The sequence below is a fragment of the Lissotriton vulgaris genome, chromosome 1_1 (genome assembly GCF_964263255.1).
Source record: "Lissotriton vulgaris chromosome 1_1, aLisVul1.2, whole genome shotgun sequence".
NCBI classification, from domain to species: Eukaryota; Metazoa; Chordata; class Amphibia; order Caudata; family Salamandridae; genus Lissotriton; species Lissotriton vulgaris.
The window spans coordinates 1,016,331,087-1,016,347,611 of record NC_141685.1 but is presented as its reverse complement, the minus strand read 5'-3'; the positions used below and the strand labels follow the sequence as shown (position 1 = coordinate 1,016,347,611).

The 16,525-nt window shown below is 45.4% G+C and overlaps 1 protein-coding gene across 1 annotated transcript in view; it reads right to left on the bottom strand.

Annotated features, from left to right (window-relative positions):
• The window catches only part of LOC147748429 (hepatic lectin-like), a 119,677-nt gene that overhangs the window by 11,899 nt on the left and 91,253 nt on the right, over positions 1–16,525 (bottom strand). The window contains exons 7-8 of the mRNA XM_086961486.1: positions 15,535–15,686; positions 12,232–12,344 (exon numbers count right to left, since the gene is read on the bottom strand). Of these exons, the coding sequence (XP_086817612.1) occupies positions 12,232–12,344; positions 15,535–15,686 (265 nt within the window). The remainder of the gene's footprint in view (positions 1–12,231; positions 12,345–15,534; positions 15,687–16,525) is intronic.

The window sequence follows — 16,525 nt, the reverse complement described above, 5'->3', positions numbered from 1 at the left end:
ACCCCTGCAAAATCATCAAGCGCTTCGATTTGCTTTGTGTTCCTGAGCACACTTTAGAATGCATCGTTGGAAGGGGATAGCTTGTTGTTTGACCTATGCGGGATATATCAAGGAGGTGTGTGAGGTTTGATGGAGTGGAGTGCTCCTGCGCATAAGCATGGGTCCTGCAGAAATGCGAATCAGTGGGGTTTCATCGTGGTGTATGAGGATCACTCAGTAGGATCAGAGGAACTGTAGCATTGACAGCTCTGTTGCATCATCAAGAGGTATTATATGGAATCTCCCAGGAGCAAGAGGGAAGCAAAACAATGCAGACACTCTTTAAACACCACCTGGTAGCATCATCGAAATCACAGTAGGAGACACTGTTAATTTAACTGTGGTGTTATAGGTCTATCCAGGAACACCATAGAAACAATGGAAAAACAACCCATCGCAGGCATTGTTAAAACCTCAGGTACTTTTATTGGAAGACTGTCCAAAAGCGACAGAGGTGTGACCCGTTACAGACACTGTTAAACCCCCATGGACTAATATATAGAGAGATTAGGAGCAAACGAGGAGAAACACATTGAGGGCGCTGTTAAACCAGCAAAGCAATTATGTATGATATTCACACAAGATTAAATGGAGTGGCTGAGGGTTGGACAGGAGAGACAAGGAGTAGAAGAGAATGGGTTTATTGCCCCCACACCCTCTCAGATCCAAATGGGGAAGGCACCATTGGAAGATGCTCTCAACATTCCACCCTCATTTGTATGCCTTCCTGGAGGCCTGTTTAGAAGAGAATCCTGTAGCTGAAAGAAAGCAAAGGGGGGAAGTGGTGAGGCCAGAAAAGAGAGGGGTAATCCCAAATAACACTAGAGGAAGGACTCCAGTAATTCGAGAAAGAAAAAGAAAGAGAGAGACTAGGAGATACAGAAAACAACACAAAAAGAGCATGGAATAAGAGGGAAAGGGAGAAAACTGGGAGAGAAAGAAACATTAGGGAAGAAAGGGAAATGAAGGGGACAGGGAGGTGGAAAAAGAAAGAACCAAGTAAAATTAGATGGAACAAAGTTAGAAAAACAAACATAACAGTGTATAGCACAGGGAGACATCTTGTTAAATATTGTTTTATTGCCTTTCAAGGGAGCCTAAATAGATTATATTTTATTGGACCTCGAAAAAGGGGCTCTTCGGTTTCTTTCAGGATGAAGTGTAGCTAGCCTGTGAAAGAGGGGCTCTGTCCAACGCCTCCTCCTGGTCCTAACAGGGCTAAACAAGGGATTCACCACAAGGCCACCAAAGAATGCTTTGCCAGTGGGATGACCTGGGGGAATATAAAGAACCAAGCATTACTCATACAGCACAGGAGAAACACGGTGGAATAAAGAGAGCGCCCTGGTTCAATGCTCCTTGTTTTATTCTGCAAAATGTTTGCTGTACATGGAATGTCAAGCCTCGTCACAGCTTCCTCAACTTTAGTCTTTCTGATCTTTCATGCACTGCTAAGTATTTAGCATATTTTTCTGACAAGTCATTTCACCTAGAGGATTCTCTTCATCACTTTATAGGTCCATCTGTATGTGTTTTTCTTTGTTGTGTATATGGACTATTACTGTGTGTTTGGTCGTGGTCTGATTTTACTGTTTTCATTTCCTTTCCCAAGGCTTTAAGAGCAGGATGATCCTTATGATCTTGTTGCCCTCACCATAACCTGTCTTGAAGGTTGTGAACCATAGAAATAGAGCCTCATTCACATGGAGGTGATGTGAGGGCAGGGTGCTGAAGCGGGACTGAATGTGAATGGGTACCATGGCTCACAATATTCAGTGAAATGAGAACCCATCTGTTTTACACTCAGCTCCCTGTAGTGATTAGGGAAGTTTAGGGTTGTAGTGCAGAAGTGGAATTCATCATTGAGAACATATATAATGGTAGATACTCTACTAGGAGAGTTTGATCATTCATACTATATTTTAGCAAGCCACCCATGATGCATCCAATCCCCTGGCTGAATTCATTCTGCAGAAAGAAGGGGCTCAACCTCAATGGTTTATGGTATTGAGATTGAGCCTCTGCGATACCGCTGGTTTATGCAGGAAAACGTCTCGTGGGAGATGTTCAAATTTTCACTTACCTGTAGGTCTTCGGTGTCACTAAGAGTTTCCTTCAACTGCAGCGTTGATGAAGCTTGGGTTGGGAACTAAGGAGAGCTCTGCACCGATGGATTCTAGTGTCAATGTGAGAATGTAACTGGAGTTGTGGTGGAGTCATACCCACCATCGATGCACCCTCGCAGGATTGGCTGCCATGTTGGCCCTGGTCCCTCAACGGTTCTTCTGGCAAACATTTAGCAAAATGTTTGTAAGTCCCCATATTTTAATGTTAAGCAAGAGAAGTACACTCGGCCCTAGCAAGGGGTTTTGGACCTTAGGACCAGCACTTGGGGTTCAGGGCTCACTCCACATGAGCCACCCGCAGGGTCCAGGGTAGGTCCATTTGAAAATGTCATCTAGACTCTTCCAAGAAAGTGGGCTTCATACAGCTTTTGTGTCCCTGTAGCTTAACAGGTGGTCAGCCAACTGGCCTTTGGAGTCAATTTATGTGTCCTGTCTACAAGTGGTAGCAAGCCCAGCCCATAGAATTCTCCTCACAGGTCTCAACAGCAGGTGCAGTCTTCCTTCTTTATTCCACAGGGACAGTAGTGTTCTTGGCACTCAAGAGTGCCATATTTTTGCCTGACGCTAACCTGTGGGTTCAGGCTACTCCTGTCTTCTCCCTAACCAATTGGAACAAAGTTCCCAGAGATGACCCTACCCACTTTTACAGCAGTTTCTGTGTGCCCTTATGCAAGCAATCCCACAGGGGCCTTCACTCCAAAAATCCCACATGGCAGAACATTCCTTCCCCTGTGCAGAGCTCCTATGGCCACCATAGAAGTGTGGGGAAAGGGGCAACTCCGTGTCTGTGGTCACTTAAAACTGGTTCTGTGGGAACTCTGCTCCCACTGGGATTGGTGCATGGCTGACTAGAGGAACAAAAGAATGGGTAGGCCCAGGTGTTAGCTACATTTGCCTGTGACAGGGTAGACCTCTTTGAGGTTAAGTTCCTAGGCACTGCCCAGAGGGTCATCCTGTAAGAGGAACAGTACACCCCTCACTGTCAAGGCCTTGTCTCAGCTCTAGGAGCAAGTTCACAGCTCATGAAAGGCGCCATTCAGCTCTTAGGTGACATATGGAAGCCCATGCAAATGAGCTTCCAGAGGCTCAAGGCAGGTACAAGCGGACTTTTTAGAAGTACCTTTTGTACAACATATAATACAATTACGATGTTGGCAATGAATTGGGGTTGTAATAAATATTTTCAATTAGTCAAAGAATTAACTTTTTTTCCCTTTTTTCTTGGCAGAGATAACTTTATTAACTTGAATGATATAGCCCAATGCTTTCCTGTGGAATAGTTAACCATGCAATAATGTAAATAGATTTTAGGACCTTGTTACTGTAGGGAACATTAACCTTTTACATGTCCTACTTTTAAATACCAAGCTCCCTGTCTTATGGGTATTTAAGGCCTACTTAGGGGTGACTTATTCACATTCGAAAGGAGAGGTTATGTCTGTTAAAACGGTGCACATACAGGCTACAGTGGTAGGCCCACAGTCATGTTTTGCACTGCCACCATAGTGATAGCACAATGTGTGTCACAATCCATTAGTGACATTTAACTTACAAACCATGGGTACACATTCTGTCCGATACTAGAGGAGTAAGTTAAAAATGGCAATTACTAGTATAGACAATTTTGACTTGTTTTAGAGGTCAGACTACGCTCACTGGGGCTTGTATAGCAGAGTACCAGTGCACAAACAACTAGCAGCAACAGTATAAAACATTGGGTGATCATGTAAAAAGAGACATTGAACAACAGGATATTAATAAGGACAAAACCAATAGGTTTAACTTTTATGTGGTGCATACACACTAACAATCCAAACATTCCTTGAGATAGATGGCACATACATGCAAATATATAGATGTGACAGAACACTTACAGCGATCCCTGCACAGAGATCAGCCGAAAAACATGCACTCATGTATATATGCCTACAGGCACTGCAAGACCCATACACACAGAAAACATTACATGTTATGTTGTTTTTTCGTACAGGGTTGTGGGCTGTAGGAATGCCGTTTACAAGCGCTAGATGTGAAAGGAGCGAGGAGTGGAGGGAAGAACATGCAGGGAGGTCAAATCAGGTGAAGAAACAGGGGTCAATGTATGTTTAGGAATGGTAGACTGTGAGGAAGAGGCCACGGCAAGCCAGGTACCCATGTCCACTAACCATGAAACTAAAGCTAAGACGTAATCAACAAACATTGAGATACTTATTACTGTCCCAGAGAACATAGGTAAAAGTAAGTCAGTAAACAAGTAGGCATACAAAGGGGGTCTAGTGAATGATTAGATGTAAAAAGAATAGACATGTAGGGGTATATGTTTAGATCCACTTAATGCATAGATCCTTTGCTGATGTAATCTAATAGAGGAAATATTTACGTTATTCCCTAATCAATCTTTGGCTTTTCCTTAGATAACACATTTCCACAGGGTGATGGAATATATCAGTCTCCTATCATTTCTTTTTTTAAATGAGTACCTGTTGTAACAGTGCACGGGGTTATATAGGCCAAACAGCTGGGAAACAATAGAACGCTGAACAGAAGGACTAAAGCAAAGGTGCATTGTTGAAAATAATTACAGAAATGCAGAGAAAAAGTGGATAAGCTGAAATGAGGAGATAGCCTTCTATGAAGAAATTAGTTGCAAAAGTGAGCACCTAGTGTAATTTCTGAGAAGAGATGCATTTTCAGTCCCTTCCTGAATGCTGTTCTAAATGAGTGCGTAGATTCGAACAGCTTGCATTCTGGACCTTTCTGGCCTCTTTTTCTTCCATTGTCTTGTTTCAGATTTGGAAATGTATTTGCTCTTGGTGTGTTGGACTTGGCCCTTTTTGTCAGGTTCACCCCTAAACTTTTTGCCTTAAGCCTCTGACGTAGTGGTGGTGATTTTAGGCCTCTGCACACTTTGGCACTGTGGCCCAGTGTAAAGTGTGTGCGCTCTTTGAGTGCGTGCGGTGAGATGGGCATGCCCTCACATAGGAATGCATGGGGGATATGTGTATCCATGGTAATTCCTGATATGAGGGGAATGCAGGGTCAAGTTTAGTATGTGCGAACACGTGAGAATAAATGCTGCGCAATAGTGTGCGCAGAGTTATTATGTTTATTTTAGAAATGCCACTTTTAGAAGTTGGCTTTTCTGTGTGCTGTGTGATGTGAATTGCATGTCTGGCTTATGAGTGACAGGTGCTGGATGGTGTGACTGGCTCCAGGAGCCAGGATGAGTCTGCCCAGTGGTGAATAGGGAGATCTGAATGTAGATGGGAGGGAGGAGTTGCACCTGGGACTTGAATAGGGCTGTGCCTTCCCTCCACAATGCTGGCTCCACCTCGGGTGGTGTGTCTGATGTCCCTGGCCTGTCCTGTGAAAGGGAGAGAGGAGCTGAGCAAAGCAAAGTGCTCCAAAGCTCCCCTGAACCAGTTGTATCCGGTTCTCCCATTGCCTACACTTTAAACAAAGGGAAATGGTGTATAAAAGAAGGGGCTGTGACCCCATGAAAATGTTCTGTACTTGGGTGCTGAATCTGCCAGGAACGTGCTGCTGCTGGGGTCAGGGGAGGGCTTGCCTCCCTGGGCCCTGCCTTGCCCCTGGATACCTTAAAGAATTTTTCTTTGGGACCCTTCTGCTTTGCCTGAGATGACTTGAGGACTTTCCTTTGCTGGGAGCTGTTCGCTCCAGTTCTTTATGCCCCCAGGACCTCTTGTGCTCCCAGCACCCTGTGAGCGCTTTGTCCTGGACTTTCCCTGAAGTAGAGGGAGAGCTTGGGGGCTGTGCAGCACCGCGCTGCAGCCCTTGCTGGGGGAATCTCTATCCCAGGGATTCCCCTGTTGTGTTTTACAGGTGCCCACCCCGCTGCTGTGCCACTGGTGCTTTGGTGCTGTAGCACGGATGCCCACCCCGCTTATTTTTATTACAATGCGCAGGTGCCCACCCTGCATTTTCGCTCGTATTTGGATTGGTGCACGGATGCCCACCCCACGACTTTGCTTTGTTGATGGAGTGGGTGCTCACCCGCTTTGTATTTTTAATGTGGAGGGAGCCTGCCCCTCATTGTGCCCGAAGAGAATTCACTGCCGTGGCCCGTTGGCGAAAGCGGAAGTCAGGCAGCATTTCGGAGGAAGTCCTGCGCACGCCACCGCCGCCGCCTGAGAAGTCGCCCGGGTGAAGAAGCTGGCGCCTGCCTGTGCAGGGCTCCCATGGCTGAGGGAGAGCCCCGCGGGCGCCAGCAAGTCAAGAGGGTGGCAGCCGGAGTGGAGAAAAGCCCCAGGTCCCAAGAGGGGGCCCGGGTGAAGAGTGCAGTCAGCGCAGGGCTCCCAGGAGTCCAGGGAAGCCCTGCGAGAGAGGTGCTGCCATCGCCTGTGAAGAGGAGTCCCCAGAGAACAGCCCGGTGAGTGAGAAAGTGCTGGGGGGCTCCGTGTGGCCAATTATTGGTGCCTGATCGAGGCACAGTGTCATTGCCCCATTTTTGAGCGGCCCGTCTTTCAGGGGTCAGCTCCAACGACCATAGGGCATGTTGTCGTACATAGAGCCTAGAGGGCTCCACCGTTTTGGGCCTAATTCATTTTAAGAAGGCCCAGGGGGTTCCAGACTGTTTCCCTGTTGTGTGTCCACTCTTTCCAGCTGGCCCGCTTGTGAGAGGGCAGCTGCACCGTTCTCGGGAGTCATAGTTATTTCAGGAGCCTCTGCGCTTCATGGGGGCATGGTTATTTTCAGAGCCAGATGGCTCCAACGTTTTGCATATTGTTTCAAGGGCCATTGAGAGCCCATGTCGTATTTTTTCCTTTTCCAGCTGCCCAGCAAGTACTGGGCAGCTGCACCATTTAGGTCTTGTTTTACCTTAGGGGACATGCTGAAGTTAGGAGTGAGACGCACTCCTTCGCCCCCATCTATTCACAGCTGCGCTCCACTTAGTGCCAGCTGCTACGTTTAGGCCTGCGTAAAGTGTGCACCCTTGACCTTCGCTGCATTGGTAGCACACGCTGACTTTTGGACAGAGGGCATTAGAGCCCCTTAGAGATGGCCAGTTGGCCAAGGGGACTGTTAGATTTATAGGGCATCAGGCCCTTGTGTGATTTATATAGGTGCTAGGAAATGTAATGTATATGCTATGTTTTATGCACCCTGATTTATGCTTCTATATGTGTTTATGATTATGAAGTTTTGCATATTGTGTTATGTTTTATTTTTATCTTCTACTGTGGTTTGATTTATTACCTACTGCAGTATATGTTAGTAAGTTTAGTTCCTAATGCGAGTTATGTTTAGTAGATTATGGTCTACTATGTTTAAGCTTATGAGGGTTGCACAGAATAGATTTCTCGCCTTATGTGATACTGTGCATGATATGATTTATGTTACAGGTTTATGCTGAGTATAGTATCTGCCAGTAGTTATTGGTTGTGATCTACATTTATGATATGTTCTTACTTTTACTATTTTTACCAAGTGATGATTCTGACAGTGGCCCACGGTGCCCTGTCATGTGTAAATAATCCCCTGTAAATATTGCCCAGTGCCAGAAAGCACAGCGTATATTGTGTTATCACTATCTAATGTGTTTTATGATAATACAAAGACTATTTTTATATATAACCTTGTGTTTATTTCCTATTGTTTTGTGCCTAGTATGTTGTTATTGTGTGTATTGTGCAAATGCTTTACACATCGCCACCGGGATAAGCCTGATTAGAGTGGTGGTCTCTGCCTGGCTTTGGCACAAGCCTTAGTCAAGCAGAGATCCTCATGTCTAATAGTGCAACATTACCATTCAAGATAGCTATCTTCTTTGCTAGATACACTAAGGGTTTGTGATTCTGGTCTAGGACGAAAGGTGATCTCCTACTGGCTAGAAGACCTTTCCTGATCCTCTCAAGTGTATCCTGGGAATTGTAATACATTCCTTATTGTGTAATAGTGTAGATCGAGCTAGTAGCTCTTGGCATACGTGTTTCATATTGACGTACACACCAGAAAGGTGAAGTTTAAAGAAAATGATGCAGGCCTCACCCCTCAATCAGTGAAGTTCCTTTAAGTGATGCGTTTGAATTTGATCAGGTCCCCAGTATGTAAGATGTCTTTCAAAGATGACTGTATGGAATTGGAGAAGCCTCTAAACAGAGTTTTGCTTTTATCCAAGTGGGAGGGGACCAGTTCCTGCACTTATAATCTGAAGTCAGGTTTGGGGAGGATGTCTTACTTTTTTATATGATATGTCCACAGTAAGAAGCTTATTACTTCTATTAGTGCACAACTTTGGGATATTGGTATGGTGTGTCCTTAATCACATGGTGTCATTCTATCGCAGTTCACAATTTCCTATGCGCTGCTTAGTAGCCCCTACTAAATTGTCAACTTTATGTTTACATTATTAACACTGATAGTAAAATATTTTTATAAACAACATTTGGGACAATATATTTTAAACAAATTGTATTTAGATCATGATATTCTGGTGTCATACACTCACTGCCCTGTGCACCAAGGACATGCCATTTCCTTTATGTCACTACTGGGGGCCATGCAACCTAAATAAATATTCCTAGCTACAGGCCTGAAAACCTTCATAGGGGGTTTCTAGTCGCCCTCGTTTAAAATCAATCAATCAATTAGGGGGTTTGTATAGCGCAAGCTACTCACTCGGAGCGGGTATCAAGGCGCTGAGGGACAGGGGGCATGGGAAGGGGGGCTCCATAGATACTGGAGGTTCACTGAGTTCCATCGAAGAGCCAGGTCTTGAGGTCCTTTAGGAACTTCGGGAGCGATGCAGTCTGTTGGAGGTGGAGAGGGAGGGAGTTCCATGCCTTGGCCACGAGGAGGAAGAAGAAGCTCCCTCCTGTTCTGCTTTTCTTGATCTGAGGTACTGTTGCAAGGTAGAGCTGAGCGAAGAGAGTGCTGGGGAGCGTGGAACACGTGGCGGTGGTTCAGGCCGATGGGTTCGGTGTTGAGGAGGGCCTTGTGTGCGTGGGTGAGAAGCTTGAAGGTGATTCTCTTCTTGACGGGGAGCCAATGTAGGGTCCGTAGGTGTTGGCTGATGTGGCAGTGGCATGGTAGGTTGAGGACTAGTCTAGCTGTGGCGTTTTGGATGGTCTGGAGTTTGCGGGTGAGGTTCTTGTTGATCCCGGTGTAGAGTGCGTTGCCGTAGTCAAGTCTGCTACTGATGAGGGCGTGTGTGACAGTTTTTCTGTGCTCAGGGGTATTCACTTGAAGGTCTTGCGGATTAGGCAGAAGGTGTGGTAGCAGGCGGAGGTGATGGCGTTAATCTGGCGGTCCATTTTGAGGTTGGAGTTCAGGATGATTCCGATGTTGCGTGTGTGGTTCGTGGGGGGGGGGAGTCCCCGAGGGCGGGGGCCATGAGGTGTTGTTCCAAATGTTGGGGTGTGGGCCCATGATGAGTATCTCTGTTTTTACCGTGTTGAGTTGAAGGCAGCTGTTCTTCATCTATCTGGTGACTGCTTCCATTCCGTCTTGAAAGCTGCGTTTGGTGACGTTGGGTTTGTTGGATAGGGAGAGGATGAGCTGGGTGTCATCTCCGTATGATGTGCTATTGAGTTTGTGTGCTCTGATGATGGCTGCGAGTGGGGCCATGTGGTGAACAGGGTCGGGCTGATGGAAGATCCTTTTTGAACTCCGCAGGTGGTTGGAGTCAGTTTTGAGAGGAATGAAGGAAGTCTGACTTGTTGCATTCTGGTGGAGAGGAAAGAGAGGATTCAGTTGAGGGCCTGTTCTGGATTCCTGCGTTGTGGAGTCTGTGGAATAGCGTGCTGTATCAATAAATTATATGCGCACTCTGAATCAGGAGGGTTACAGCTACCCCACATGTTGTATTATGCAGTGCACCACTTAACACAACTAATACACTGGGGGCATATTACCAACAACTAGCGATAATTATCGCTATGTTGGTTTAGCGGCAATATTTTTATCACCGAGCTGCGGCGATTTTAATCGCTTAGGAACTTTGCTATTATCAAGGTTTATCTCCTAAGCGATAAAAATCAGCTGAAATGCAGGAATATCGCTGAAAAGCCAGCGATATTCATGCATTACCGAGCTAATGCTCTTAGCCATGTTATCCACCTACCATTGGATAACATGGCTAAGAACTGCTATGGGGCAGATGTTAGCTTTTGGAGATATTCGCGCTTAGCGCGAATATCTCCAAAAGTTGGTAATAGGAGATAGCGATGTTAGCGACTGTTTCCAGTCGCTAACATCTTGGCACGCCCACTTTACATGTCATTAGTGATAAATATGACTGACATGCAAAGCAGGGCCCAAGATGGTCGCTATCTCCTACTAGCTGTCGCTAACTGGTGTTAGCGACAGCTAGGTAATAGGGAGATAATTTTATCTCCGCTTTCTTGGCTTTTAAAACCACAAAAGCGGAGATAAACCCCCTTGATAATATGCCCCTGGATTCCCACATCCCCAACAGCCCCATCAGTATTACCATTTAATGCGATATGCTTCTAATAGTAAGTAATTTAGGGGCCCTCTAGAGATCCCACCCCAGACAGACAATCCTTTGATTAAAGTCAAGCGGCAATGTGAAAACATGGACACAGCCTTCTGAGTGTCCACCAATGGCTCCAAACCTCGCCACCCAACTGGAATAATTATGGCATACAAATTGGGAGCTTTCTATTGTCATGGATGAACTGCCATGTACATGCACTCAAACACCTAGATCAATTGTTTGTAGGTGATGCCTGTAAACCGTTTCCGGATCTGCTCTCCGAATTTAACCTACCACAACCTTACAATGGTCTTATACCCAACTGAAACACTGTTTATGGAACTGGCTTGGGGGGATATCCTTTCACTTCAGCACTCCCTCCTTGGCTAGAATAGAGACCAGGTGAAGATCAAAGGGGGTGATCTCTAGCCTCTTGTTACAACTAAAGCAAGCACCAGGGATAAAAGTGGAATGAACGCTGACACAAAGCAAAACATCTCCGTAATAGCAGATTTACCAGTAGAAATTACTGGCAAACAGAAGTTACTGACATTATTTCATAACCTCAGAAGATGGTGGAGTTTTTTTTTTAGAAAATTCTTAGGGTGTACCAAAAGCAGAATTTCAGATGGAGAAGGTTAGAACTACATGTCCCATGAATCATTTTAGAGGTCAGTTGCTCTATAAATTTTTGTAATTAATGACTCAAAATAACCCGGAAGAGCTATAACAAGAGCTTCCAGTTGAGAAACAAAGCAAATTATTCAGTCTCTGGATCCTATCTGGTACTTCTGCTGTTTTCCCGAAAATCTGTGTACTTGTGAGGTGGTAAGGAAGCTTGCACGGTTCCTGTTCATACATTCTACAAGTCTAAGTCTGTGCTTTCTCGTTGACATTCTAAAAGCTAAGTCTGTGCTTTTTCTGTGACATTAGAGTAAAGACTTATCTACTGAGTGCTTTCAAATTTATTGCTGATTTTCTGAAAACCCCGAAACTGGTCCCAGGAGGCTTGTTTTCGGTCCAAGGAAGATCTGGCTTGTCAGTTCGGGCTGGACTGTTCCCATGAGGAACAGAGTCAAGACTGATTTGCATATGGCTGGGTCTGAACTGAGGTGGCAAAGTGAGCTAAAGAAGGACAATAGTTTCAACCTAGGTCTGTGACTGGGGGTGAGTGTCTGAAAAGTTTCAGCTCTCTATCCATCATCTCCTTGTGTTTGCTTTGTTCGCCCTAAGTTGGCAGGGTATGTCCAGACTTGGGTCCCTTGCTCACTTTGCCACTGGATTCAAGCTAGCCTGGCTGATGAGGGGTATTACACCGAAATCAGTCCCAGGATGCTTGTTTTCGGTCCAGAGAAGACCTGGCTTGGCAGTTCGGGATGGACTGTTCCCATGAGGAACAGGGTCAAGACTGATTTGCATTTGGCTGGATCTGAACTGGGGTGCCGAAGTGTGCTGAAGAACAGAGACGGATTCAACCCAGATCTCTGACTGGGGGGTAAGTGTCTGAAACGTTTCAGCGCTCCGTCCATCATCCCCCATTGTTTGCCAATGGCATTACTTACCCCGTTGCGAGTGTGTTGAACAGCCCTAAGCTTGTTAGCAACTTACTTAATACCGGATTTGTAGTCTGTTCCGTCTATCCATCGCCACTCCTGTTCTTCGTCCACATCTGTGAGACCAATCCAAAAGCGCTGGTCCTTAGTTTTGTTTTTGAGGAAGTTCTGTAAAGAATGTGAAAGAAGCCATGAGATTTCAGTGCATTACTCCATTCATTGAAACAACAGTCAAGATTGACAACATGGATCTGCAGTCTAGTCTAATGAAAGCATATCTGTGAATAAACATCCATGTCAGTAGCATTAGGCGGCCTCCTTGAGGAAGAATGTGCGCTCCACAAATATGACTGTTTTATTATGTTGTCACAAAGATTACTTTTATAACAGTCAATCTTCTAGAATTTATGTAGAATGCAACTGAAGAGGCACCCAACAAAGTGGCTTAATGGAAAGTTTGGGGGGGAAAAATCATTCTGTCCAATTTTATTTCAAAGAATACAAAAACATTATGGGTGGACTGCTTGAATTAATCTCACCCACTGATAGGCACCCAGGGCTGCATCCCAATCCATTGTTTTTTCTGCCACCATGCCACCTGTGATTAGACCCAGCCATATGCAAATCAGCTCTGGCCCTGCTACACTAGTAACAATCAAGTCACAACTCCCAAGCCATGGCCTCTCTGAGCTAGAACACAAGCATCCTGAAACCAGTTTTGATATTTGATATTTGATATTTATTTATTTTTATAAAGCGCATCTATCGCTCCAGAAGGAGCATCCTGGCGCTGACAATCAGAAGGGCCATAGCTAGGTGAGGTCAGGAATCATATGGCTGCGAGGACTGACGGGTCGGGTTGAAGGAAAATCCAGGTCTTCAGGAGTTTCCTAAAGAGGCTTTCTGAGGGGGCATGCCTAAGGTTAGAGGGAAGGCTGTTCCAAGCCTTGGCCGCCAGAAAGGAAAAGGTTTTTCCACCTTTGGTTTTGAGCTTAAACCTGGGTAAAATCACCAGATTGGCTTCTAATGACCTCAGGCAGCGCGAAGGAATGTATTGGGGGAAGCGCTTAGCAAGATAGGAGGGACCGGTGTTCTTAGTGGCCTTGAAGACAGTAACAAGGAGTTTAAAAAGGATCCTTTTATGGAGGGGCAGCCAATGGAGGGTGTTGAGGGCCGCAGAGGCTGAGGACCTTCTCGGAAGACCAAGAACGAGCCTGGCTGCCGCATGCTGGACGCTCTGTAGCTTCTTAAGAGTGGACTTTTTTATACCTGCCAGAATACCATTACAATAATCAAGCCTGGACAGGATCAGAGCCACGGCCACTGATTTCCTGGCGGAAATAGGGAGAAAGTCGAAGAACTTCTTTAGCTGTCTGATAAGGTTAAAACAGCACCCTGCTGTGATACGCGCATGTTCGTCGAAACTGAGGGACGAGTCAAATTGGACACCCAGATTGCGGGCCGATGAGACAGCACTGGGGGGTGCCTCGGAGTGTTGAGGCCACCAATCTTTTGGGGAGAAAAGGGTGTCTTTGCCTAAAGGTATGATTTCAGTTTTGGCGCTGTTGCACTTAAGGTGGTTATTGTTGAGCCATGTAAAGACTTGGGAAAGGCAGTTCTGGAAACTAAGAGCGGCATCAGGAAGTTTTTTGTCTATGGTGACGACAAGTTGGGTGTCGTCAGCGTAAGATGTTACAAGGATGCCGTGGGATTCGATCAGGGTAAGCAGGGGAGCCATGTAAATGTTAAAGAAAAGTGGGCTGAGAATGGACCCTTGGGGCACACCTGATGGAATGGTTCTTTCGCTAGAGAGGAAAGGGCCAAGTGAGACTGTTTGTGATCTGTTGGATAGAAATGAAGATATCCATTTCAGAGCGGTGTCCGACACACCAATTTCGCGCATTCTGTGGATGAGGATTGCATGTGAGATGGTATCAAATGCTGCGGTTAAGTCGAGCAGGATGAGTACTGCGTGTTTTCCCTCATCCTGCAGGAACTTAATGGTGTCGGACAACTCGATCAGAGCAGTTTCAGTAGAATGGCCGGGGCGGAAACCAGATTGCTGTGGGTGGAGGAGATGGTTGTTTTCTACAAAGGCCTTTAATTCTGCCTGTACTATTTGCTCAGTAATTTTACCAAGTGCTGGGAGTAGGGAGATTGGGCGCATATTGGAAAGGTCTGTCGGGGGTTTATTGTGTTTTTTCATTAACGGCTTTACGATAGCTTTCTTCCATTCAGCCGGGACAGTGCCTGTACTCAGGGATTGATTAATGATGGAATTAATAAGGGGGTTGACGGCCTCAATGAGAAGATGGAGAATAGCCGGTGGACAGGAGTCGGTGGGGGCTCCCGAACGGCAGGTCATGATGGCCTTCTGGGATTGAAGCAGGGATACGGGTGAAAAGTTACAAAGGGAGGGTGAGTCAGTGTTATGAGGTAAGGGGGGAGTGTCAGGAGGAGGGAAATCCTTGTGGATGTTATTAATTTTCTCAACGAAAAAATCAGCGATTTGGTCGCAAAGGATTTGGGATGGGGGGATTTCTAATGCCAGGGCTTTGGGGTGGGTGAAAGATTTAACAATGTTGAAAATGGTTTGTTGTTTTTGATTAGCTGCTTCTATGGCTGAAGTGAAAAAATCTTTTTTGGCTTTCTTTATGTGGGACAGGTATAGCTTCCTCTGCTGAGTGTATAGGGATCTGGAAATGGGATCGTATGTTTTCCTCCATTTTCTTTCAAGAATCCTACACGTGCGATGGCTGTCAGTGAGGGCTTGAGTGTACCACGGGGCATTGGGCTTCCTTTTATGGGAAAAAGGTTTTTGATGTGTAGACTTGGAGTTGTCCAGAACCAGTTTATTAATCCAGATATGGAAATTTTTGGAATCTTGCGTTACATCTCCTACGATGGTAGGAGGATGGGTAGGGAGCAGGGGATGGGACTTGATGGACTCAGCTACTTTCTTCCAGTTTATCGCAAAGGTTGAAGGGGAATTCTTGATGTGTGAATGGGGAGAGGGTTTAGCCTTGATGAAAAAAGGTACCTAGTTTGTCCACTCCTGTCAGTGTAGCTTGCTTCCAGTGGCACAGTGAACCCAGGACCTAGGTCTGGGCAAATCCATCACACTTAAGGTGTCACAATCAAGAGAAGAGAAAAGTGCTCGGTTGAATGCTTGAATGAATCTCAGCTACTGGTAATTACTCAGGCCACATTTGAATCAATTTTTTTTGCCCACATTATATCCTCAGATTCTAATTTTTCAACGCAGGGGCCACTGTCTCTTTCACTGATGATAGACATCTGCTTCTATTGGTAACTATTGCTGTTAAAGGCATTCAACCCACCATGTAGCTCCCTTTACCTGTTCTCCCTCACTGGTGATGACAGCCAGGGTTGCGTTCTTAGATTCGCACTTCATCTTTGCAGCCATCCAGTTGGATTTCAAATTCAAGCTCAAATAGCAACTCCCACCATAATACTCCCAGGCTTCAGGGCCTGTCCCGCATGGATTAGCTGGCAACACAGAAGTGACATTTGAAAGAATGATTAGTGAAGCATCCTCCCTAGTCTGGGTATTCACCAATGGCAATGCCACACACAGAGCTTAGTATAATGTCTTTATTCTTCTGCGTGTAACTGCAAACTCAACATTATAAACCTGCATTCAATTCACTATGCTCTAATGCTTATGTTACAGTTCTATGTAGTCCATCAGGAGCCACATGGGTTCTGTCATTGCTAACTCACACAACACTACAATTAATGAAAATGCCCATTAATAGCAGATGCTCTATACAGGATATTTCATAGCATAATGCTACATACTGCAGAACAGCCAGGCATTTCATTCTATTGTGCAACCCAAACAGTAATATATTTAGCGTAGACAAACTAGAACAAAGACAAAAAAAACGGCCGCATCATAAGGTAAAAGAATGAGGACCTATTAGTGTTGTGGCCATATATGGTGCCCAGAATCATAGTCTGGTCCATGTTTTTATTTTTGCCAAGACATATCTTCCTTCCTCATCTGTCCAAGTGTGCAAAACTTTCTGGACGAGATTTATTCATAAGGAGAGCAACTCCATATTTTTTGGTTGGATTGCTCAATTGGGACATGTGGTTCTCTTTCGGGGCAGTAGGTCAACTAGAAATTACTCTACCCTCCAAACACCCCTCAGTTTGTCTGCCTCACCTGGTGAGAGGTTGGCTTCCTGAATCAGGGCAATATCCGCCTGGTTATGATTAGGTAAGTTAGCATGTGTTGCCTTTTAACATGGTTGGTCAGGCCATTTGACGTTTAATGATATGATATTAAGGGTCATAATTGCGGTCTCTTAATTGCAATCAGA